General features: G+C 49.1%; 1 protein-coding gene across 1 annotated transcript; it reads right to left on the bottom strand.

Moving 5' to 3' along the window:
* Window positions 1-1,580: 1,580 nt before the first annotated feature.
* Window positions 1,581-24,737, bottom strand: DLG4 (discs large MAGUK scaffold protein 4). The gene is given in 22 exon segments (XM_027857101.1): window positions 1,581-2,346; window positions 2,456-2,547; window positions 3,522-3,632; window positions 4,832-5,003; window positions 5,435-5,536; window positions 5,717-5,764; window positions 5,878-5,905; window positions 6,035-6,071; window positions 6,512-6,688; window positions 7,952-8,066; window positions 8,243-8,345; window positions 8,638-8,794; window positions 8,989-9,127; window positions 9,530-9,674; window positions 9,797-9,933; window positions 10,063-10,232; window positions 10,433-10,464; window positions 10,466-10,558; window positions 10,871-10,921; window positions 11,116-11,169; window positions 15,008-15,172; window positions 24,609-24,737. Coding segments are annotated over 22 exon segments (2,265 nt in total). The 5' UTR covers window positions 24,639-24,737; the 3' UTR covers window positions 1,581-2,239.
* Between the last annotated feature and the right edge of the window lie 335 nt (window positions 24,738-25,072).

Raw genomic sequence — 25,072 nt, forward strand, 5'->3', positions numbered from 1 at the left:
TGATAAACAGAAACAGGAATCAAACTGGATCAGAGGTAAAAGGGGTGGGACACAGCTCTACTCAACCTATCTCTAAACACATATCTATGCGGGGGGGGGGGGTGGTCCCTATCTCTTCTCCCTAGAAGTGGGGACAAAGTTTTGTACCTGAAGTCTAAGATTACAATTCTTTCCAGACTATTAGTGTGATTGGAGGTAGGGGATAGGGAGATGGCTGGCTCAAGATAAAGGCATTCTATGGGCCTTGGGGAAAAGGCCATTTCTCCTTTTCATTACCTGATTTTGAATTTCCCAGAACTGGTTTCTCTAAATATTCCCAATTAGTTCATATGAGCTGCCTGCCTCAGCGTTACCTTGAGAACTCAAGATATTAAGCTTCCCCATCTCTCACCTGCCTCTTCACACCCCAGAAGGCTTAATGTCAACCCTAGGTCACCAAAAACCCCAGTCAATGAAAGAGATAATTAGAAAGCATCCCTCTCTTTACCAGTTTTTTTTAGACTTGAGAGTAAGCCCTATTTGTAGCCTGGTTGAGGTGCCAGATGAAATAGGGTCTGGGGTACATTGAAGAACAAAATAAAAAGGGCCTAAAAATGGCATTTTATATTTCTTTCTCTCACTATGACACAAAGAAACGGGAGAATTGGAGGTGGAGATTAAAAGAGTAGGCCTAAAGTTATATGGAGGACTCTGATGGAAGTGGGCTTCCCAGAAGAGATTTGCATGTGGGCCTCCATGTAAGTATTAGGCTGACATGAGAGTTCTCAAAACCAGACGTTCACCGTAAGACCCAGATATCAGGATCCCTGGGAAAAAGAAGGTACCATGGGAGGAGATGTTGAATTCTACCTTTTGCAAGATGACCTGCCTTTAGTATCCCAAGTGGGGAGAAAAGCCTTGGTTCCTACAGGATTTGAGGACAGGAAGGACAAGTGATTGGAATGAGGTGATAGATCTTTTAGCTGGCCTTACGTGTGCCATTTGGCTAGAGATACCTCCTCCATGTGAAGGTTAACCTCAGTAACCCTAGTCAAATGATCAGCCCTGATTTTAGCAATTTTAGCCACCCCAAGATGTGCTGCTGGGGACATCTTGCAGGGATCTTATCACCAATCTCACAGCATGCTTGGGGCTTGAGTAGTTTGGAGAAAAAGCCAGACAGACTGGCTCCTGCCCTCCAGAAGCTCACATTCTTCTGGTTGGACACTCCAACCTCATATTAGTTTAGGGTCCCATCTCCAAAAGTTTTTGTCCACTTCTGGTCATTTTAACACCAACCCATCTTTCTCATATGCACCCTTCATCAGGTTCATATCCTATTTCTATCAGTGTCCCAACCCCCTTCCAATGATAAAAGTCTTAATTAAATCTGGGTATTTCCAGACCCACCCTATTTACCTCCCTTTCCCCCCTCTACTCCCAAATAATCAGGCCACAAGCATTTTCAAGTATCTGTCTCTTCCTTTCGCTCTCTCAAAAAAAAAATAAATTGCAGAAGGCGGCAGCATATCTAATCTCCCCCAGTTCCCCAAGGCCCACCCCCCCTTTCCCTCTCCCCACCCCCTCCCATATTCCCTACTCCCCAGACCCTGTCCCTCCCCCTTCCCCAAAAAATCCCAGAAAAAAAGCCACAGTTAGACCTTCCACTCATGCAAACCAGCAAGAAAAAGGGGGAAATTCATGGGGAAGGTGGGGGGGGTCTGTGTGACTGCCCCCAACACCCTTCCCAAAAAAATAAACCACCTTTGAGAAGAAAAAAATGGAGAACAGAAAAAAGAAACTTGAGAGAAATCAAGGGGATGTGGGAAGTTGGGATGTCGGTGAGCTCAAGCCTCTCCCTCAGCTGAGAAGGCCGAGCCCAGTGACCCCTCAGGCCCCAAGCCTGGGTTGCTCCAGCAAGTGCGAGTCCCCTTGCATTCTGGAATGTGAAGGGGTGAAGAAGCAGGAAGGGATGGCTGAGGTGTCCCAGGTCCTGGAGGTGTTGGGGGGGTGAGGGGAGAGGAATATTTAGGAGAGAGGTTCCTGGATCAAGAATCCAAGTGTCCAGCTCCCCTAGCTTCTCTGTGCTCCTGGGACCCAGGCATCCAGCTCAGGGGGGCGGGGCACATGCAGAGAAGTCCCCCCCATCTGGGTTGGGTCACAAAGGAAATAAATAAGAGGAGAAGGGCTTGGACAGGTGAGTCCAGGCTGAGGGGCCTTGGAGGGCAGGTGAGTCCAGGCTGCAGTGGTAGACAAGGGATCAGAGTCTCTCTCGGGCTGGGACCCAAATATATGGCCCTGATAGCTCCTCAATGATACGTTTTACTTTGTGGTATATCTCCTCAAAGGTTTCACCCTCCACAATGGCTGTAAGGGTGAAAAGAAAGGAAAAAGATAAGGACTGTTATTGGTTTCTCAGTGTCTCCAGCTCTCCCCCAGAAATTCCCAATCTCTTTCTTCCCATTCCCCCACATACCTGAGAAACACTCTGTGAATTCCTGCTCCAGCTTGGTGGCTCTGTCAAAGGCTTTGCGGGCCTGATCTTCTGTTATCCGTTTGTTAATTTCTCTAGGGAGAGAAGATGGGCAAGACAAATGAGACAGTATGGTCCCAGCCCTCTCTTATTCCATTCCCTCTCAATGCCACGAGCATAAATCAGTGGGTAAGAAGCTAAGGTGCTTTTGGAATGTGTTTGGGGGAGAGAGGGATAGCTGTGAACAAAAGCTTACAATCTCAGCAGCCCTTGGAGCCCGGGCCCCTACATCTAAGGAACACCCTCCAAAAAACCCAACCAAACAAAAATCTCTGGTGCCAGTCCCCACTGTGGGAGTTATAATCCCAGAAGCACTTGGGTCCAGGCTCCCCTAACCTGAAACTGCTGCCAGAAGTTGTCATCTCAACTCCCTCAATTTAAAAAAAAAAACAAAAACTTATTCTGGACCTGTGATTTCATCAGTATGGGGAACTCCCAGTGTGGAAATTCCCTTGGCTGGGGCAGATCAACAATTTAACTGTAACTTGTAGCCTCAGTGACTTGTTTCAGGTTACACACAGTCTGTGTGCCCAGGTCTTCATGACTCCAAGGTCCACTACCACCTATTGTGCCAGACACTTCTCTGACGCCCTGTACAGGTTAACAAAACTGTACAGGAGGTGACAAGGGGGTTACAGACAGGACTATAACTATAACTCCCAGCAGCATTTGGAACCCTGTTCTGCCCATCCTTGGGGCTATCCTTCAGGCTGCTAGAACTGAGGTCCAGGAGGGCTAAAAAAGGAATTTCATGGAATTGAGTGAGATGGGGGAAGGGTCCACAGTCCTATCCCCTCAGTGACAACACTGATCCTCAGAAAAAGCTCCCTGGAAACTTGACATTGACTTGAATCATCTTGCCACTACTTGGTGTGCCTTTGTGTCTGCGTGATGGGATATTGTGGTAGGAACCAGGAAGTACAAGGAGTTGGTGATGAGGCACGTGGGGAGGCCCTGATTCACACACCCCTCCCCCATCTTGTCCCCTGGAGGCTTGGACAGTACTCACAGGATGTTCTCCAGGGATCGAGGTCTGATGAAGATGGCAATAGGGTGCAGGTGGGCCGCCTGCAGCCGCCGCACGGCATTGGCCGAGACGTCAAGGATACAGTGCTTTCCCGGGGGGGCAGCAGGGGAGGGGGAAGGACAGGAGGGTGCATAGGTGGGGACAGAGAGAGTAGGGAAGGAAAAGACAGATGGAAGCACCCAAGTACAGAGGGGGAGAGAGCATGGAAGGAGAAGAAAGACAAGTGGATAAAGAGAAAGTTTGGAGGAGTAAAGACAAAGGGAAGAAAGAACAGAAAAAGTATATAGAGAAATACAGCAGTTAGAGGACAGATAATGATAGATTAAATTACAGAGAATAAAGAGAGGAGGAGAAAAGGAAAGAGTACAAACAGATGAAGCAAGGAAGAAGAGAAGGAAACAAAGACAGAGGGAACAGGAGAAGAATGGAGAAAGCAGACAGAATGACAAAGAGAAAGAGGGAAGGACAGATGGACAGGGCCAGGGAGCAAGAGGGTGGGAGGAAGATGAGGGAACAGAAATGAGAGGAAGGAGATAGAACAGATGAATGGACAGAACAGGTACGCAGGCAAAGTGAAGGGGAAGGGGACAAAGAAGAGGGAGAATAGACAGAGGACAGACAGATGGAGAAACAAGGAGAGACAGACGGCAAAGGAGGGAGGCAGATGGGGAAAGGAGGAGCAGAGAAGGGAGAGAGGAGGAAGGGGAACAGGAGGGCAGATGGGGGAGGGAAGAACCATGGACAGGTAGCCACACAATGCCAAAAGGAGAGAGAGAAGGCAAAGGTAACAGAGAGAGGAAGTAAAAGAATGGATATGGGTTATGCAAACACACAGAAAAAAAGAGGCAGAGACCCCAAAAGTGTAGAGAAGGAAAGGCAAAGGAAAAAACAGAGAGAAATTGAGAGGGAGAAAGGCCAGCCGGTCAGAGAGAAGGAGGGCAGATGTAGGAGAGAGTTAGGTTGGAAAGCCAGGAATGGGAGGAAACAAAGCAGAGACCAGCCAGACGGAGAAAAGAAATAGGGCACAAAGAAAGGAGGAGGGGTAAGGGGGAGATATAGAAAGAAAAGCAGGCAAAAACATACCAAAGGAGTTGGGGGACAGCAGGAGATGAGGGAGCACAGCAGGTGGGGGTGGGATGAGACAGAGGAGCAGGATACGGAGTCAAGACCCAGCAGGGGAAAGAGACAGAAAGAGAAAAGTTAGAGCGAGAGAGCTAGAGGAAGGCGAGGGGCTGGGGGAAGCATGGGGTGGAAAAGGGACACTTGTGGAGCCCAGGCCCCAGGGCGGTACCTGTTCAGCCACCTCTCGTACAGACTGGACGCTGGTCCCATAGAGGTGGCTGTTGTACTGGCCGGCCTCAATGAACTTGTGAGCCTGGATGTCCTTCTCCATTTTCTCTCTCGATGACACAAAGTGGTAATCCCGACCATCCACCTCGTACTCCCGCTTTGGCCGCGTTGTATCTGCCAGGAAGGCCCCCACCCCAACCTGAAATCTAGTCACCATCCCTCCCACTGCATGTCCTGCCTTCGTGGAACTGAAGAACCCAAACCCTCTGTGGCCTGAGCGTGCAAGCCAGCTCTGCTGAGATGGGGTGACAGTAGGGAGGGTAGGGGCTTGAGAGATAACTATAACTCAGCACTTCTTGGGGCAACCAACTCGCTGGCTTGAGAATGCTGCTACTATTCAAGGGTTTGGGGGAATGTGGTCTCCAGCTATCCCTCACCTTCCTGGTCCCTAGCTACCAGGTGATTATGAACTATATATAACCTTTGGGGCAACCTGTTCCTTGGGCAAAGGATTATGTGGCATACTAGCTCATTTGGAAAGGAAATCTTTGAAGGCTATACCATACTGCCTCCCCTCTTCCAACATCCCCAAACCAGTCACTCACGGGGAACACAGGATCCAAATTTGTCAGGGAACTCGGAGAGGAGGTCGTCATTGGCCCTGTCCTTGGTTGGGCCAAGAATGATAATAGGGCGAGCATAGTGCACTGAGGAAGGAGACAGTGGAGTCAGAGTTAAAAGAGATCTTCCCCTTAGGGGAAGGGGACAGAATCAGGACAATGGGTGAAAAGAAGAGCTGTTGGGATGGGAGGCTGAAGATAGGCCAGAGGAAGAACATCCAAAGGGACTGTGTATGGGACAGAATACAGGCAGGGATGGAGTTTCACCTTCCATCTGTGTCACTGTCTCATAGCTCAGCACTGTGTCTTCACGACCTAAAAAAGGGAAATAAGTCTGTGATATAACCTTCCCAACTCTTCATCATCCCCATCCCACCTCCACTGCAACCCCTGACTTCATGTAAGCCCATCCTTTAAAACATACACACCTTGAGATCCTGAGCTAGAACCCCAGTCCTAAGAAAGAAATGGGAGAGAGGTCACTGGGTTCCTTCCCCTTAGCTCCTCCACTCCCCAAAGGTTTTACTTCCTTAAACTTTCCACTTCTCACAGGCTCAGCATCCCCTGTCCTTTCTCTGAGCTCACCTTGGCCTTTAACCTTGACCATTCCCGGCGCTCGACCCTGTGGGGCATAATGGCAGTTAAAGGAATATGTAAGTACTTTAATACCTCCCTTCAAATAAGTCCCCAGACCTCTGACCTCCAGAATTAGGGAACTGTCCCCTTTTCTCTAGGCTTCCAAAAGTCCTAGGAAGACTGAATAGATTGAAAATGGGCCCTTCTGGCTCCTACCCTCTTGACCTTCAGGCCCCTATGTACTGCAACATCCAGCAATCCCTGAGGCCTATATAGGCTTTTCTGAATGATAAGCTGCCTGCCTTTAAGACTCATGGATGTTATGGTCCCACAGAGGAGCCTGGATGAATTCAACTTTCAAGAGTTCAAAGGTTATAACCTCCTTTACTAATGAACCACACATTCTATACTCCCTACAGGCTGAGCTGCATTCTTACTGAGCTGCATTCTTAGATGTGCTGAGGTCAGCTGAGTACCTCCACTCACCTCCGTTTACTAGGGATGAAGCCAATGTCATCGGTCTCACCATCTGGCTGGACACGTCGTGCCTGCCACCATTCTTCATCACCAGCATCGATCACATGCAATACATCCCCAAAACGGAAACTAAGGGCCTGGCTCAGAAAGCCACAGTCCTTGGTTTTGTCATAGTCAAACAGGGCCCTGTTTGGGTTTGGAGAAGTTTGGAAGAGAGGTCATGGTCTCACCACATACCTACCAACCCTACACCCTGAAAAATAAGCACAGAGTCTAGCATGATACAGGTAAATCAGCAGATTACGGGAAGAAGGGCAACAACAACAGCAACAATTATAACCGGTAATACTTATATTAGTGTTTTAAGGTTTGCAAAACTCTTTACATATATTATCTCATTTGATTCTCAGGGCAGCCCCATGAAACCCTTTATTATTATCATCCCCATTTTACAGATGAGGAAACTGAGACTGAGTAGAGTTGCCTGATGAGTAAATAGCTAAGGCAGGATTTGAACTCAGCTCTTCCTAAATAAAAGTCTGGCATCCTATCCACCATGCCACCTAGCTTCTACTCAACCTGCAAATGTTTGGATAGACAGGTAGATGACCATAAGGAGAGACGGTTGGGGGTGGTTATTGGAAGCAATGGTGTCAGGGTGGGAGAACAAGGGCAATGTGAGAGAGTGGTAAGATGAGGAAGACCCACTTCCTCAGGAAGTGACCAGGATGTGGGGAGCAGGAAGAGTGGTCAGGGGAATAAGAGGGATTTAAATTTGTGAGTGAAGGCACAGGCAAATCAATTACAGAAGAAGAAAAGAAGGATGAGTAACTAGAAAGAGAAAATGGAACCTGGGCTATGATCTGGTATCAGAGCACAGGTGATTGGGACAGGAAGGCAGATGGAAAGGCAATGTGGAGGAATGGAAAGAAGGTACAGCTGCATGACCTTGGGCAAGTCATGTCATCTTTTGGGGTCTTGGTTTCTTCATCTACAAAATGGAGATAATAACTTCTCTACTACCTAGCTCACAGGATTGTTATGAGAACTCAACGAAATGACCCGTTTTAAAGTGCTTTGAAAACTGCAAAGCACTGTACAGATATGGAGAAGACACAGGCAGCCTTGCATGGTGGAAAAAGAAGCCAGATCATCTCAGCTATTCCAGCTCTGATGCTTCCCTGATGAGGGGCCAGCTAGCCAGTCATTCTGTGCCTCTGGTCAGAAGGTTTCCTTTCCCTGGAATGCCACCCTTGAAAGCCCAGCCCTTAAGGAAAATGAAAGCCAATGAAGTGCTTACTGTTGCATGGAGATGGAGGTATGAGGAATTGTGAAAACAGAGGGATAAGAAGATAGCTAGGGCATGGGAAACAATGATACGAAGTTATGGTGGATGAAAAGGAGTGGAGAGAGGGGAATGTAGATGAAAGAAAGGGACTGAACTCTAACCTGATATAAAAGCCTCGTTTGGGGTTACTCCGAAGAGAGGCAGTCCCAGAACCCAAGCTGCTGTTCATTAGTTGTTCCCGCAAGTCATGGATTTTGGCCTCAAATCGACTGTATTCTGAGAAAAAAAGGAGAATCCTCTCCATCACAAGCTGAGGCCCCTATAGCCCCATCCAAAGATAGTCACCCACATATACACCTCCCAATCCACCCCAACTCTTGTTTTCTGTTCCTTTCACTGGCAGCTATGACCTGAGTCACCTCCTTAGCTCTGCCTCACTCCCGCACAATTACCTTCTGGTTTGTACTGAGCGATAATAGTGACAGTCTGGCCAGCATTCTTCAGTGCGATGGCAGCTTGTTCATGGGTAGCATTTCGAAGATCCACACCATTGACCTGAGGAGAGAGAGGGGTTTGACGGAGGTCACCCGGTTCTAACTAGGTCATATTGCTGGAAAGACTCCTATGGACCTCAGAGTTTGGCCTGAGGGATAGGGCTGGACTTCGAGTCTCCATTACCAGGGGACCCTGGTGTCAAATTGAGATGGAAGGCAGGGTCTTATATATCTGCTACAGAGTCTGCAAGGATGATTAGGTTACAGGATTCATGGGATCCCAAAGCACTTCCTCCTTAACAGCACAGCTGGGGGTCAGGAGCTTCATGGGATGGGGGAGCTGATGTTCTCACCGAGAGAATTTGGTCCCCCTTGCGTAGCTCTCCACTGAGGTCAGCTGGACCCCCGGCAAGAATGAAGGAGATGAAGATGCCTTCACCATCTTCACCTCCCACGATGTTGAACCCTAAGCCTGTGGAGCCCCGATGGATCACAATCCGGCGTGGCTCCCTGTGGGGATGGAGGGTACAGGGGTCACCACTACACAACCTAGTCATCTCCTAGGATCTCTCAATCTTTAGTGCCCATCTGAATTCCCTGATCCTCTAGGAATTCAGGATTCTGGCCCCAAGACCCTTCCTCTTTTCTCCCCACCTCCCAACTTCAGTTTCACTCAGGGTTCCAGGTATCTGGTCTTTCCCCACCTAGGAATATCCTCCTCTCCCAGCAGCTCTTTGGCCACCGGGGAGTATCGACGGGGGGAGGTGGGTGTCATGGCTGGTGGATAATCAGTACCCAGGTAGCTACTGTGGCTGATCTCATTGTCCAAGTGCTGGGAGTAGGCTGGGGAGAGACATAGAAGTGAGGACTGGCAGGTGTTTCAGGGAAAGGAAGCCCTCCCCCCACCCTACCTCACTGCCCTGGGAAGCCTCCTGGTATTCAGACTATAGATTTTGAGGGGGAGTTTTACAAGCTGTGTTATCAAGGGCCTTGGAGAGGGAGAGCTCCTCATAAAGGGTGATGTCAAGGGAATTGAAAAGGGTGCATTCACAGGCAGTCATGTTGGGCTGCTTCCCAGGAAATGACGTCAGGGTCTGGAAGATTCGTACAAGTAAAAGCAGGTATCTTAGGGATTCTCACAGGGACAGAGAGCAGAGAGTTGGGGAGCAGTTCACAGACTGTGATGTTGGGATATAGAGGAAACTCTCATAAGGGGTGATGTCAGGGGTTGGGGGGGGCTCTCACAAGTGGTAATGTCAGGTGGGGCATAGCTATCACTCAGATAGGTGTTGCTAGGCTTGGCCACTTTCAAGTAGACAACATCATATGTGTTCTTCAGGGCAGCCACTGCATCTTCATGCATCACATCCTCCAGCCCTACACTGTTCACCTAGAAATGGGAGAACAAAGGGAGGAACAGGATCAGAGGGTACCAGGCAGTAAGCTGGGGAGCCAGGGAGGCCTGTCTGATCAAAGTCAGCGTTGTGGGTTCTACAGGAAAGGGGAACTCACAGCGAGGATCTTGTCCCCAATCTGTAGACGTCCATCTTTGTGAGCAGCCCCGCCCTCAATGATCTTTGTTACATAGATGCTATTATCTCCTGGGATGTGCTGGTTCCCCACGCCACCTGCAATGCTGAAGCCGAGCCCTGGAGAGGAAGGGGAAGAGAGCCAGGAGCTGCAACTGAAAGAGCAGGCAAAGGAGGGAGAGCCACAGCATATGAGAGAACCTGGGGGCCTGGATCCTTGAAAAGAGGCAGAGCTAAGTCAATGGTTACCTTTAGGTCCCTTGATGAGCTTGATCTCCATGAGCTTCTCGGCAGGAGGCTTCCGACGCATGACGTAGAGACGAACAATTGAACCTGCTTCCTTCAGGGCTTCCACAGCAGCCGAGTGTGTCACCTCCCTTACATCCACCTCATTGACAAACAGGATGCTGTCATTGACCCTAAGGGGACAGCAAAGCAGGGATCTTCACCTTTGATTTCCCCCCTCCCACCAGTTCCCCTAATTCTCCTTAGGGACTCAAGCATTAGGATTTGTGATTCTCCCTCCCATTCCTCCCAGCTATATTGTTCCTCTCAGGGCTTAGTTCCCCAGCCCCCAGCCCCCTCTCCCTCAGGGACCCAGGTATCCAGGCCCCCACACCTGAGTCGGCCATCCTGTGCTGCAGCCCCCCCCAGGAATGATCTTGGTGATGAAAATGGATGGGTCATCGCCAACGTGTGGGTTGTCGGTGCCACCTGCGATGCTGAAGCCCAGGCCTGAGTTACCCTGGGTGAAGGGGAGTGGGGGAGAAAGAATCAGCAGCTCCTACCTCTGCCTTGTTTCCACTGGTAGAGTCCTCTCCATAAAATCAACAGGAATAAAGACATAGGGGCAAAAGGAGGAAGGGTGGCTGGAGCAAAGGGGTTGGGGAAGAGAGAAGGAATAAGAGCTAGGAGGTGAGGGGCTGTTAGCAGATAAGGGAAATGGAAGTTAGAGAATTAGAGGGCTGAAATAGTGAAATCAGAGAAAGAAGCAAAGATAGGGCCTGAAAAGCATGAAGAAGATGGGAGCTAGAGAGAATAGGGGGCACTTACTCACCCGTTCCAGTGTGATCTCCTCATACTCCATCTCCCCTTCTGTTCCGTTCACCTGCAGCTCCAACACAGGCCAGAAACACAAACACAGTGAGATGGATATTCCTATCTTAGCAACCTGCGACCCTACTTCTTCTTTCCCTCTCCACTTGTACCTCATCATTTGGTTTTCTCTACTCCCTAGTTCTCCTCTCTACCTATCTACCTAACCCTCCCTAGGTCCCCGTCCCCCAAATCTGACCAACTCACATATCCAGGGGCTTCAAGAGTATCTGTATTCACAATCACGGGGGGAGAGTTGGCCTGTGGTAAGGAGACAAGAAAATACTATAAGCCTTGACCCCAGAGAAAGCTTGTGCTGGGGTAGAGGGGAGGGTCCCCACTAGCCCAGCTCCTCTTCCAGTTTCCACAGCCTCAGATCTGCTCATTGGCCCAGGGATTTTTCCCTCCATTGGCGTCTAAGCTCTCATTTCCCCACTTCCCTCAGGGAACCCCCAAGAACTGTCCATCTGGATGACAGTTCTTGAATGTCTAAAAATTCTGAAAAGAGATAGGGAGATTAGAGGGTCTCAAGGGAGTCTTGGTTCTCTCACTCCAACACGTAAGGTAGTTTATGCACCTGTGTGTGTGCACCTATATATGTGCACGTTGTTTGTGTATGGCTGCTGGCTGGTGAAGGGAGACTGTGTATCTATGAGAAGTAGCTTTTAAAGGAGAGAAAAAGGGAGGGGGAAAGCCTTACAAGAAGAACAAACGATGAAGGGAAAGGTTGAACAAGCATGGGGTGACAGGAGAGAGTTTCTCACTGCATATAATATGACTTACACATGCTACACACATACATATACAACCAGGGCCTCAGGGACAAGGCATTACCTACATTGTCCCCTTCCCTACTATCTTTCAGGAATCTCCCAAGGATTTCCAGGCGTCTTCCCCTGAATTCTCAATTCTTCCAAATCTCTTTCCCTTAGTCACACCACCTCCCTTCAGGGCCCCAGGGTCACTCCTTCCCTCTACTGCTTAGCAGTACTATATCACTAATTGCTATCAAAGCAATAAGCAGGAGAGGGGGACAAACAACCAGTCTCAAAGAATGTTCCTTTGAGAGCCCTCTTCCTTCCACAGCTCTACCTCTCATTACCAGGATCTAAAATAATACATCTTGAATCTTCTTCAGTCCCTTCTTCACTCTTGCCCTCCTCCCCATCTCTCCCCCTCCTCCTCCCCAGCTCCTATGGAAAAGGGAGGATGGTAAAAGACATTCTAGTCCCTGCTCAGACGATTTCTCCTCACTCCATCAAGGAAAGAGTTAACACGTGAGGAAGGTGGGGCCAAATTTCTTCCTAATGTCACTCTTCACCAAGGTAAGGCCTGGGGCTGTCAAGGGGATAGTGGGGCCTGTACCCACAACTGAGAGGAAGGAGGTAAGAAGACTGAGAGTGCTCCCTCTGTTGTCCTCAGACTGTTCTTTGACCAAACCCTAATGCACATCTCCTGGATCTCCCCAAGCTGGCTCTTACCCCCTTTATTGTCAAGTCTTTATGACCTCTATCTGATTCCCATCTACAGGGTTCCCCCCATCACTACTTCCTATGGTCCACCATTCATCCCCATTCCCCATCTCCATCCATTATCCCCATGTTCTCATCATTCATTTACATCCCCATCCTCCATCCTCTATATCCTCCATCTCCCATTCATTTCCCAACTCATAGCTCTATCCCACATTTCATACCCCTCTCATCCCACATCTTATACCCTCTACTCCTAACCTCTTATCTCATAATCCTTACTCTCTATTCCTCATTTCTTATTCCATTTTCCTATCATCTGCCCCAAATCTCTTTCTAATCCCCAATACAAACACATCCATCTTCCTACCTTTTTCTAAACTCTCCCTCTCATCCGCCTCTAGTTCTCCAGGCCACTGGCTCCTTTATTTTAAATCCCTATTTTTCCCTCTGCCCCATCTTTTGCTCTCCTAACCCTTGAATCTCCTATATACTTGTGTCCTAATATGATTGTTCCTTATCCATCCCCATGTCCTGTTTTCCCAAACCTTTACTGTACCTCTTTTCCTATCACCTAACCTGCACTCCCAACCCCTACTTCCCTTTAACTCTTTAATCTTTTACATACTCCTTCCAATATAATTCCTTCTCAGTTACCTAACTGGCTCCATTCAGCCAAGCACCCTCATTTTATTTTCCATTTTATTTTCTATATTAACTTCTGGCCAGACCCACAGAGTACCTCCTTTCATAACTATTAAGTGAAAGAAGAGGGGTAACATGTAGCATCTCATCTCCCAGCTAAATCCTTTCCATTTCCTTCTACCAGCTCCCATTCCTAATCCTAGCTATTCTCAACAGAAGCAAATTTTTCAATTACCTCAACCTCATTCTTCTCATAGCATCCCAATTTTCTTTTCTGAGTCTTTGTCTTCCATACAAATCTTGTCTCTGACATCCCAATACCAAAGACCCAAAACTCTATACCTCTAACAACTCCCTGTCTTCCTGACCCTTGCCACTTTCTGCCCCTCACCACTCTAGATAGCAACGTGGTATACTGGGTAGAATGCTGGTCTTACAGTCGGGCAGATCTAAGTTCAAATCCTGACTAAGATTTGAATTTACTAGCTGTGTGACCTTGGGCAAGTCACTTAACCTCAGTTTCCTTATCTGTAAAGTGGGGGGGGGTGTTTGAACTTGATGGCCTCTAGGGCTCCTTCCATGTCTATGTTCCTATGATGATCTCTTACCTCTATCTCCCTGGGATTAGTCTCATCCAATTATCCTTTCTCCAGGTTCCCCTATTTCAGCTTCAGCTCCCTCCTTGAATGGTGTTTAGCAGTAGATAGATAGAGCACTAGCCCTGGAGTCAGGAGGACCTGAGTTCAAATCTGGCCTCAGACACTGAACATTTAACTAGCTGTGTGACCCTGGGCAAGTCACTTAACCCTGACTGCCTGGGGGGGGGTGGTGGTGGAAGAAATCCCCTTTCCATAAACTTAGCATACCACCATCCTCCTCCCAGTCCCCAGTACCTTCTTTCTTCTAACAACCAACCCACTGGAATGCATTAACATGAACTTTCAATCACCCACTACTCCTAGTCTGTATCATCCGAGATGACATAGGCAGATAGAGCAAGGGAGAGGTGACGGAGAAACTGGGGGTATGTGGTATGAGATAAGAGTTCCTGTGAAACAGACACACAGTACCCTTTCACCAGGTTAGGGGGTAGAGCCCAGTAATTATGAGAGATTCCTTCCTCCTTGAGACAAACATATCAATAGATAGAAAAGGTAGAAGGCAGTAGCGCTGTTTGGATCCTACTACTCCCACCTCCAGTACTCCCAGCCTGACTAATGCAAGGTATGGGGGTCCAGGGGAGTTGGAGCCTGGAGACACAATCTGAGAATCTGGGAAATGTAGATCACCAAAGGGTGAGAAACTTTGTGGGAGGGAGAGGGAAAGATAGCAGCAGGTACCTAGGAGGGGTGTGAGTAAGGGAGAGCATGAATGGAGGAAAAACAAGGCAGGAAGTTTGGGTAGAAGAGGAAGAAAGAGACAGAGACAAAAAAGGGTAACAAAACTGAGACAATGACAGAAAGAGACAAAAACAGGCTAAAAAGTGAGTGAGAGAGAGAGAGACACTAAGACAGGATATGGAAGAGAGACAGGGATAGAGATACATTAAGACAAGGAACACAGTTTAAAAAAAAAGCATAGGGAAGGAAGAGGGAAGAAAGAAAGGAAGAAAGGAAGAAAAGGCTCTGCCAAACTGAAATGGAGTTGATGAAGCATTAATGGAGGCATTAATAAATGATAAAGAGCCTGTGCTGCCTCTATGTGTGTTGGTGGGGGTTGTAGCAGGGGAAGAACTAATGTAAAGAGACACCTCTTCTACCTCACTTGTGAGGGTTCTCCCCTTTTGGAGGACCAGGAACCCTAACTTCCATTTCCCTTCCTTCTTTAGGTCCAGAATTTGCTGCTCTCCCCATGACCCAGGAAGCCGCCTCTCCCATCCCCTGACCCCCACCCTGGTTTTCTTCCCCCGTACCGGCCCTTGGGGGGTGGCAGCGGCTCCAAAGCTCCAAGGGACGGGGGAGGGGGTCACCTGGGTCTCCTACCTTGAGCGGGGAGAGGTGGGCGTGGCCCACGACCCCACTGACGGCCTCGAGATGGGACAAGTTCCTCTCCGACACGTGCACCAGCTCGGGGGCGTTTACCTGGTTGGGAAGGTGGGCCGGGCTGTGTTCCAGAGGGGGCGTGTCTTCATCTTGATAGCGGTATTTCTGGGAATGAAGGCGAGGGAAGGAGAAGGTATCAGGGCAGCTCCAGGTACCAGGGTTCCCCTAGTCTTTCCTCGTCCCACCCCCTCCTGCTTGCCTCCCTTCCCCCAGATCCAATTCTTCCTAGACAGCCCAGCCATCTGCAATCTTTCACACCCCAGACCCTCCTCTCAGCATCCTCCCTCAAACATTTAGTCACCTTTCCCTCTGTTCCCAACCCACACAATTCTCCCTGTCCCTCGAAATTTCCAGCTCCATTGTCCACTTCTCCGAACTATTTTTCCACCTCCCCAGGTACTTCTTTCCAAACTGTTTGTTCTCCCACAGCACATACTTTGTCCCTTCCCCCCATTTTGTCACCCTTCCCTTCATTTGACAGTTTCCAATCCTCTCTGTGCCAAGTCACCCCTTTATCGGTCCTCAGTGTCCCACCTTCAGTTTCCCATCTTCTCAGTTCCCAATTGTCCTATCTTTAATACCGCCATCCCTTAAATCCTGTTTCCTGTTCTCTCAGTTCTTAGTTTTCCAGTCCTTCAATCCCTCATCCCCAGTTCCCATTCCCTCTATTCTTATTCCTCTATTTCCTCAGTCCTTACAGTTTTCTCATTTCTTCAGTTTTCAGGCTCCTCATCTCAATATTCAATTTACTACCCCCTCAGTCTCCAGTTTCCCATTCTTTCAGTCTTTTATCACTTTACTATGTGCCTAGTACACAATAGGCACTTAAATGTTTACTGAATTGAATTCTGTTTTTCATCTCCTCAGTAACTCTTTAATTCTCCAACTACTGCTTAGGGCTGGTCCCTACTCCCTCAATCCTTATAGTCTCCTTGTCTCCAGCTCTCAGATTTTCCTCGTTCCAAGTCTCCCACTCCCTAAGTCCTGTTTTCAGTCTTCAGTCCCTCAATCTTTCAGGCATTCAACCCCCTTATTCTTTTTTTTTAGGCAAATGGGGTTAAGTGACTTGCCCAGGGTCATTCAGCTAGTGTCAAGTGTTTGGTCTGAGGCCAGATTTGAACTCAGGTCCTCCTGACTTCAGTGCTGGTGCTCTATCCAGTGAACCACCTAGCTGCCCCCTCAACCCTCTTATTCTAAACTCATTTCACCAGCCTCTCAGTCCTCAATCCCCATCTTCTCAGTTCTCAGTCCCCCCCTTTCCAACTCAGTCTTCAATCTTGCCCCTATGCTGAGTTCTCAGCTCCTATCCCCTAATTATACTTTCTGTCATTCATGCTGAAGTCCCATCTTGCAGGCACTTAATGTTTATTGATTATCACCTAATCCCATCCTCCTTCTTTGCCCCTAATACTCCAGTTTCTCCAGCCCTTGTTCACTGACACAAATCTCTCCTCTCTGCCTCCATCTCCTCCAGCTCAAAAAGCTTCTACATTATCACATTCTACATTATTCTATATTATTATTCTACATTAACACTAACACTTCCTTGCCCACTTTGCTAGGAGAGGGAGTTAGCCATTCATATCTTCAAGACACGCAGGATCCCAGGCAGGAAGTATCTAATAGTACTCCCAACCAGCATAACTTCTACTCTCCAGTTGCAAAGGTCGTGGATTCAGACCCAGGCATTAAAACTCTGCCCCCCCCCCCACATACTCACTGTTCCTCTCCACCCCCACCCCCAACCTCAGTTGTGGGATCAACTAATCCTGATATTCCTGGGTGAGGGTTAAGAGAAAGATGGCAATAGAGAACGGGGAACATAGACCCTTGTCTACTGAATGGGATGGGGATAGGACAATTGGACTGAGCTTAGGCCACTGATGGGGCTAGGAGAGTTAAAGTTGGGAAAAGGGTTGAACAGGGCCTTTGAGAGGAATCAGCTTCCCCTCATCAACTCCTGATTCTTTCTCCATTGTCTCTAGTTTAAAGAGGGATACCAAATTAACTGGAAGTAGTGACAGGGGAAGGGAAGGAGTATCTTCTAGGTAAAGGGAGAAGGAAAAATGGAGATAAGTATGTATGTGTAGGGAGAATATATTTGTTCTCTTTCTTCTGTCCCAGCTCTGCCCTCCTCCACTGTTCTTCCTTTCTATTCTATTCTTCCTGTCCCTCACTGTAGTTCCCAGTGTCTGATTCTACTCAAAAAGGTAGTGCAAGGTTCTATCTGGTCCTCCCTAATTCTGAGGCATCCTACCTCTGGGCATCCAATAATATGTGAATTGGGCAGATCTGGTAATGAATGATTTCACTGGACTAGACTAATTCCCCTTCCTAAGAAGCAGCCTCCCCAAACTCTTTAGGTGTTCTTTGATTCCAAAGCAAACCCTGGGGCTTAGGTTCTTCAGTAAATCAGAGGGTAAGTGTGTTTGGAGGACCAGGCAACCTCCTCCTGGGAAAAGGTTTCAGGAAACAATATAGAAAAGCTGAATCTCAATAAAGTTTAGGATATGTTAAAAGAGAAGTATCTCATGATTTTTTAGGGTATAACTAGAGAATAAGGAAGCTAAAGTCTCCTTACTCAGGCAGTTTCAATATACTGAGATATGCTTTTGAGAATTTTAGGGAGTGCTACGGTTGAGCACCAAATCTGGGGATATGCCATGAAGGTAATGCAAAGAACAAGAGAGGGGAGCCACCCTTATGATAAATTAGACATAGGCAGCATTCCAATAATTTTGGGAAATCTTGCAGAAAAGCTCTGATCATAAAAGCTCAGGACAGTCTGAACCACAGACTGAGACTTAGGAGGGGTATTCAACTCCAAGAAAATACCCAAGCTCAAGTTCCACATACCAAAAATCTTGAGGTAAGTAAATGGAAAAATGTGGGTAACAAATCTCTCAAATCATCTTAAGAATATTCTTTCCAAGACTGAATTATTAATCTTAACTATCCCTAAAAGGGCTGGGTTTAATAATACTCCTCTCTCATGAATATATTTGGGGTACAGTTAGATACCATGAGAGAACAGAAAAAGGGAGGAAGCTTCATAGGACATTAAGATTTAATTCATCTCTCTTCATCATTAGGTGCTCCAAAAACAAAAGGATCTTAGTCTTAAATCTTATAATTTGGGTATGAGAACTATACCCCAAAGATGCCTTCTAAAACTGTGAGGACCAAGTGATGGGGGGAAGGGGTTAGAAACTTTTATCTCTGCAGTCCTCACCTCAACCCCAGGAATAGAACAGCCTGAGGGAAAGAAGCATCTAGGACTGGGGAATACACTACCCTTCAAGATGTCAACACTGGAGATAAATGGAGAATCGAGGTTGGTGACAACATTCAGTACCTTGAGAATTTGAGGATATAGGAGGCTAAGAAATGGGGGGGGCCAGGAAGAAAAAAAGGTCTGTTCATCTGAGGTGAAGAGAAGAGGAAGAGGAAGTCCATTCCTGAAGCCTCAGTGAAGTGCAGTGAATATGGGACTAGGATGGAAGCTTTTGTGCCCCCAATATCAGGAAACAGTTTAAAAAATGGACATTGCTCTCATTCCTCTGAAACTCGCCCTTACCAAGAAGGTGGAGAGAGCTGGCTTGAATCCCCAAATTATTGGAGGATAGAGGCAACAAAAGTGGGAGAAAAAACCCTGTTGCTCTTTTCTCTTTGAGACCCTTCACCCCTGAGTCCCTGCATATGAATCTAGGGCTACGGTTTGCACCCAAAAAATATAGATGCCAAGGAAGTAAAACAGGATGGGGGAGGGCAACTGCTCCAATCCCACTGGGGTTCACCATCTCTGAGGCCGAGGGCAGATGAAAGATGCTGGGGCAGATGTTCACACCCCCCTCCCCCATATTAGGCTCTAGATAAAACTGAAGAGAAAGTGAGAAGGGGGCTCTGTTGCTCACATCCCTTGGGACCCTCCTCCCCAGCCCCCAAGGCATGAAAGGGAAGCAAATGAGGGTAGAATCCCCAAGGAATCTCCACCCTCGGGACCCTATGCCCAGTAGAGGGGAAGGGATGCTCTTGAAGCTTGTACCCCGAGATTCGGAGGGGGTCGTGAAAATGGGAGGGGGGCCGGGAGCCCATACCCCGCCGCACGTACCACGCAGAGACACATGGAGGCGAATCTGTTCCGAGCCGACATGGAGGAGGGGAGGGGGATAGTGGGGGAAGGGAGAATGGAATATTAGGGGGTCCCAGGGTAGGGGGAGGGGCGGGGGCTGCGGCGCCGGCAACTGGAGGCTGCGGCCGGAGAGGAGGGGGGAGAGCAGCGCCTGCGCAGTGCGGGAGAGCGTCATGGGGGGGGAGGGAGAGGAGTGAGAAGAGACCCCCCCCGGAGCCAAGCGCTCCCCGCCCGCCCGCCGGCTGCGGGTTTCCTAGGCTGCTTCTTCCGCGGGGCGCCCCCATTCAACTCCGCCCCAAGTCCATACATCCTCAAAACTTGCCCCCGCAGTCCCTCTCCGGCCCGCTGCTTCTCCCCCCCATCCCCGAGCAGTCTCCAGAAACCTCCCTCCCGCGCACAGCTGGTCCATGGGTCCTGAACCAATCTCTCCGCGGCTTCGCATCACGGCTGAACCCCTAGTCCCACCACCAACTAGCTCCCCCCAGCCCAAAATAAGTTTTTCTGCCCAGGGAAACCTCAAATTGAGAGTGACCTCCAAACTGCCGAGAGGTGGCGTCAGTGGATGGCCAGTCCTGGCACATAGAGCTGTGTGACCCTGGGTAAGTCAAATCTCCTAGTGCCCTGGGCTACTGCCTCAAATTTACAATTGCGGAGCAGGTGCCGGGTCTGCAGGAGGGGTAGGGATGTCTCGTTCAGAAGTTCCCTACATCAATACAATGTGCCTCTTTCAGAAATTCCCTATATCAATGAAATCACAAGTCCAGTAGCAAGTCCTAATCCTTCCACGCTTAGCTTCCCTCAAAAAACTCCAGGTTTCTCAAGCCATCCATGCCCATCGAAACCCCATCAAATTTCCCTCAGCTTTCTTAGAACCTGAGTCTTCCCTCCCCAATATACCACAAAATTAGAATCACCTGTAGTATAATACCCATATAAATTACATTTTAATTTAATCAAGAACCTTTGTAAATCCCAAATTAAAGTCCCCCAGGTATTTGGGGTTCTCTATCTGAATTCTCTGAAATGTCTCATTTCCAACTTTCTAATACAAAATCACCTACTTTAACTCTGGGAACAAAGCAACCTATCATTAACTGCCCTAAAGAGACTTAACTCTTCTCTAATATAGGGGTACTTCCTCCTTTACAACTGGAATTCAGTTGCCCTATGACTCCATGACTCCCTCAAAACTGACCTTATACAATTCCCCTCCATATGTAGGGTAGTGTGGGAAAAGGTGATGTTATATTTGCCTCTGATTAGTTTCGACACTTTCCCATGATCTAGTTCCCTAAAAGGAAACATCCTTAAAGCCTCTCTACCTCCTCAAAAGTTAAGTAACAAAAACTACTGATCACATGCTCTCAAATCCCACAGAGGGACCACCACCTTCAGTGAATGCCTAAAATGAATTGTTGTCATTTCTCCAAACCTTTTTAAATTCCCAAAACTGTGATCAAATTCCAAGGGAGTTATTCAAAACAATTCCCATTGAACTCCCAGATTTTCCAGGTCCCCCAAATTCAGTTACCTTAAATTTGCTTTCTGGTTTAAAAAAATTGCTTTCTGGTACCTCTAGAATGTTTCAGAGCAGAGGCATTTGTCAAAATATAGTGCCGCCATATCAATTTTTTACTCACCACCATCTATATAGTTATCCACAGACCCCAAAATGACACCCAGGGCTCACACTATTCCTTAAGTTTCATATATTGATCCGTATGACTTTTTAAATCTAATAGATGCCCTTAAACTTCACTGATGCCCCAAAATCCAACTCAGGCAAAATGTGACACAGGAAAGGACACCCTAAAAGCACAGGGTCCTCTCCTGGATTTCTGGGGTGCTGCTCTATTTTGGACCTCCGCAAATAACCTTTCCTCACCCACCTTAAAAAATAAGCCACTAAATTCAAGGGAATATTCTGGCTTCCAGCTAATCTGCCCAAGACATACTATGCCCAGCCATACTCCCTATCTCTCACCCTTCCCCCTTGTTCAGCTTCCCTCGTGGACCAAAGTATCAACCCTGGTCCCAATTTCCTTCCTTCTCTGAAAGAGAAAAGCTTTTGAATAAGAGAAGGTATGAATCCCTGAAGTGGGTGGCTGCTGGGTGGAATCGGGATCTTTGGGTCCAAGATCTGGTGATGAAAGGGGCAGTGGGGAGAACAAACTTCTTAGTTCTCCAGCAGGGGGCGACATTCTTTTTAGCCTCCCACCCCACCCCCATTTCCTTTTTTCCCTCCATTTTCCGTTTCCTGTTGCCTAGCAACACAGCAATCAAGGACTTTGCCATTGCCTTGACAACCGTCTCCCAGGGACACGAGATAGGTGGGAGGGGTGTCTGATTCGATCTGAACAGACCTCCATCTTAGGTAGCCCAGGCGTGAGGACTCCCACTGCCAGATTCCCTCTCCCAAAGACCCTACTCCCCTCAGCGGCTCTGAAGCCCACCGCCTCCAAGCTTCTCTAATTCGGGCCCAGCCACGCCTTCTTCTGTGCCAACCCCGCCCCTTAGGCCGGTAACTCGGCCTCAATGCCCCGCCCACCATCCTCCATGAGGCCACGCCTCCCTCTCCATTCGCTCCCACGGCCTCAACCCCATTGTCCCCGGTTCCAGCCCGCCCCGCCCATCTCGGCCAATAAGCATGGGCTGGTGGCCGGTCCGACTCCGCCCCCGGCGTCCCCGTGTTGCCCAATTAGGACCGCCTGGAGGGTTTAACTACTTCGCGTCCGGGTCTCAGGCCAAAGTCAACCGCCCCCTCCCCCACGGCCCCGCCCCCGTGCTCGCACCCCCACCCTCCGTGGGCCCCGCCCGCCAGCCTGCCAAGCCGCTCTAGTCGTCGCCGGTTACCATGGCAACGGCGCCAGCGCAGGGAAATAGGAGGTGGAAGGGGGGAGGCAAGTGGGTTGGGGGCGGGGGCGGGAGAGACAGACAGACAGACTAGGAGATAGAAACCAGAGATAGAAACCGATGTCAGGGTAAATAGATTACGGGAAAGGGCCAGAGGTAAAGGCCTCAACAGGGCGAAGAACAAGTGCACACAATACCCGCCGAGGAGTGCTGGGACATAGCGTCCTCTGCTGGCCTCTCCCGTTCTACCCCTGAGCCGGCGGACTGAGGAGGACTACGACTCCCAACAGGTCCCAGGGCAACAGTTCTAGTGTACTTAGGGGCCTTCTACCCCAGGGACTCATGGGAGTTGGAGTCCCACCTTCACCAGCGCTTAAAAGTTTTCAAGGCAAAGAAATCTACAGTTTTCCCCCCGAGCCACCAATGTGTCAAGTCTTCGTTTCTCCTCCCTGTAGAGACCCTATGGCGCCGGGATCCTTAGCTTTTGGCTCAGTTTTAGATCAGAATAAAAAGAGGCTGTTTCTCTGGACTTAGTGAACATCTTACAAGCCCAGATTTCTTCCTCTTTATTCTCAACATGCCTATTTTCACATGCCCCTAGAAAGGTTTGTACCTAATACCTCAATATAGATCTTTCCTTTTGCATATATCTATACAAAACATCACTAGGAGAGGCATGGGGGGAGGGGAAGTGGAGGGGAAAAAAGAGAAGGAAGCATGTCCTCAAGTGTCCCTTATTTGCTCAGGCCTTTCCTTCCTGTCTCCCCAATGTGTTGGCCTTGGGGAAGGGCAGGGGGAGGAAAGGGGGAAGATTGAGAGATACAGAATGGAAAATACTGACAGGAAACATGAGAACAAGATGAGGGGAGGTGGGGAGTGGGACATGAAGGACATAAAACGTGGCTCAGAGACAGAAAAACAGTGGCAGAAAGACAGAAAAAAAAAAAGTGGCAGAAACAGGGAGACAATGAATTAGGGATAAAAGCCCCAGGGAAAGGCCCAAAAAACGTGTGTGGAAAAAGGCAAAGGTGTGAGGTGGCATAGCAGATGCTAAGACTAAAAGGCATCCAGGCTTAGTTTCCATGAATCTTGTGTCTAAGTCCTTCCCATAGCCTCTGTCTTCCTAAGGCCCAACTCTATACCAACGTGTGCACATGAACATCCATGTGCATGGTGGGATATGTGAGTAGCCTTCCCCCTAGATGCTGTAGCTCCCACTAAATATAACCCCTTCCCCATCCTGTGACTCACCCAGACCCTGCTTCCCCCAGCCACCACTTCCTGTCCCTCCTATTCTTCCCCACCCTCCCAGCCTGCCACCTGCCTAACCCTCTACAGAGGCATCTAACCCCCAAATCTCAGATTCTCCCATAAGGGAGCCAGGTGTCCTTCCCCACCGCCACCACCACCCAGGCCCTTCTGCCTTTCACAGACTAGCCCCTCCACATTCAGCTTTCTCCCTGACTCCCCCCATTTCCCCTACCCCCCCCAGTCCCCTTCTATTCTACTACTCCCCCTCATTCTGCCTACCTTCAATTTGCCTCCATCCCAAGCCCCATCCAACTGCTTAAGGCCTAGATTCTTTCCTTGGTCTGGGGGTCACCCTCCAAATCCAGGGTGTCCTTCACATCCCTCCCCCTTAAGAGCCTGGTTGAGCAGGGCTGGAGTTTGTCTTTCCATCTGCTTTTCTCTCCTTCCCTCTCTCCTGCTGGGGACAGGAGTGAGAGCTAGAGCAAAGTGAATGGGCAAAGGCAAAGGGGGAAGAATGAGAACACCTGCTTGGGGGTCTCCCAAATTCACCACCCACATGACACCCAAATCAGCCAATTCCTGTAAGCCTATCTCAGATTCTTAGATTTTCTCTTGCCCTAGAGCAGGGGATCCCTAATGATATAGCACCCCAAATCTTAACCTAATCTCGATTGGTCCTTTAAAATGGTTTCCTGTCTCAGGCCTTGACCCACTGAACCTTTACTACTCCCAGTCACCCTCATACTGGGTGAGCCCCCAAAATAAGTATGATCCCTAAACTGTAGTTATATTCCTCCAATGGGGTTTAAGCAATTCCCCCAAACCCAAGAGTATCTCTCAAGGCCTCTAATTCTCCCCCCAAATTGACCTATAGTTCCCAAAAACCAACCCTGCCCTCTTCCCCAGTGAAGACCCCTCCACCCCTAAAGCATAAGAACTTCTCTCCCAGTATGAGCCAGGCTTCCCCCAAGACAAGCATCCCTTACATCCCCCACAAATTCCAAACTGCTAGGCTCCCCCCCAAAGCCATATAAACCCCCCCACATTTGTGCTCCATATAGACACTTTGGGGAATCACTCCAGGGTGCCCCATGGCTGCCTCTAGTCTTCCCTGCATTATCTATATCCCTGTGTTTCCCCAATCCGGAGAGACAAATCCTAAGCACCCCACTTCTACTGAGCTTTCCCTAATGGACTCTAGGCTCCAAATAAGGCCTACCTGGTACCTCTGTACAAACTCTGTTCCTTCTAGATATCAGCCTTTTGACACCCCTTTCTCCACTCCCCCCCCAATATCCTGCTTACCTTGGTTGTCACGATACAGAGACAGTCCATGTTTGGGGGGCTGGACGCTGTGGCGTGTGGGGGGCTCTGACTTCATTAGGGTCTCATTCCCCCCCTCAGCCAGCTCCCCCCCCCCCCCCCCTCCGTCCCCCACTTTTTTGGGGGGGGGGGGGGGGGGGAGGGGTGAGGAGGGGAGGGAGGGGGAGGGAGAAGAGGAAGAGAGGGGAAGCGTGGGAGGGAGGGGAAGAGGGGCCCCAAAAGGTGGTCCCCCGAATAGAAGACAGAGAGCTTGGGGGGGTGCCCACCCCAATCTCAGGAAGGGTGGGGGCGCAAGGGGCTTGAAGCCCCAGGGGCCGGAGGCTGAGACATGAGCTGGGATAGGAGGGGGAAGGGGAGAAGGGGTGGGAGAAGCTGGGATGGGGGGGGTCTTGAGAGAGGGGCTGGGGAGGGTCTCTCCTGGCAGCTGGGAAAGGGGGAATGGGGAG

This window comes from Vombatus ursinus, unplaced genomic scaffold (genome assembly GCF_900497805.2).
Source record: "Vombatus ursinus unplaced genomic scaffold, bare-nosed wombat genome assembly UNPS02011916.1, whole genome shotgun sequence".
NCBI classification, from domain to species: Eukaryota; Metazoa; Chordata; class Mammalia; order Diprotodontia; family Vombatidae; genus Vombatus; species Vombatus ursinus.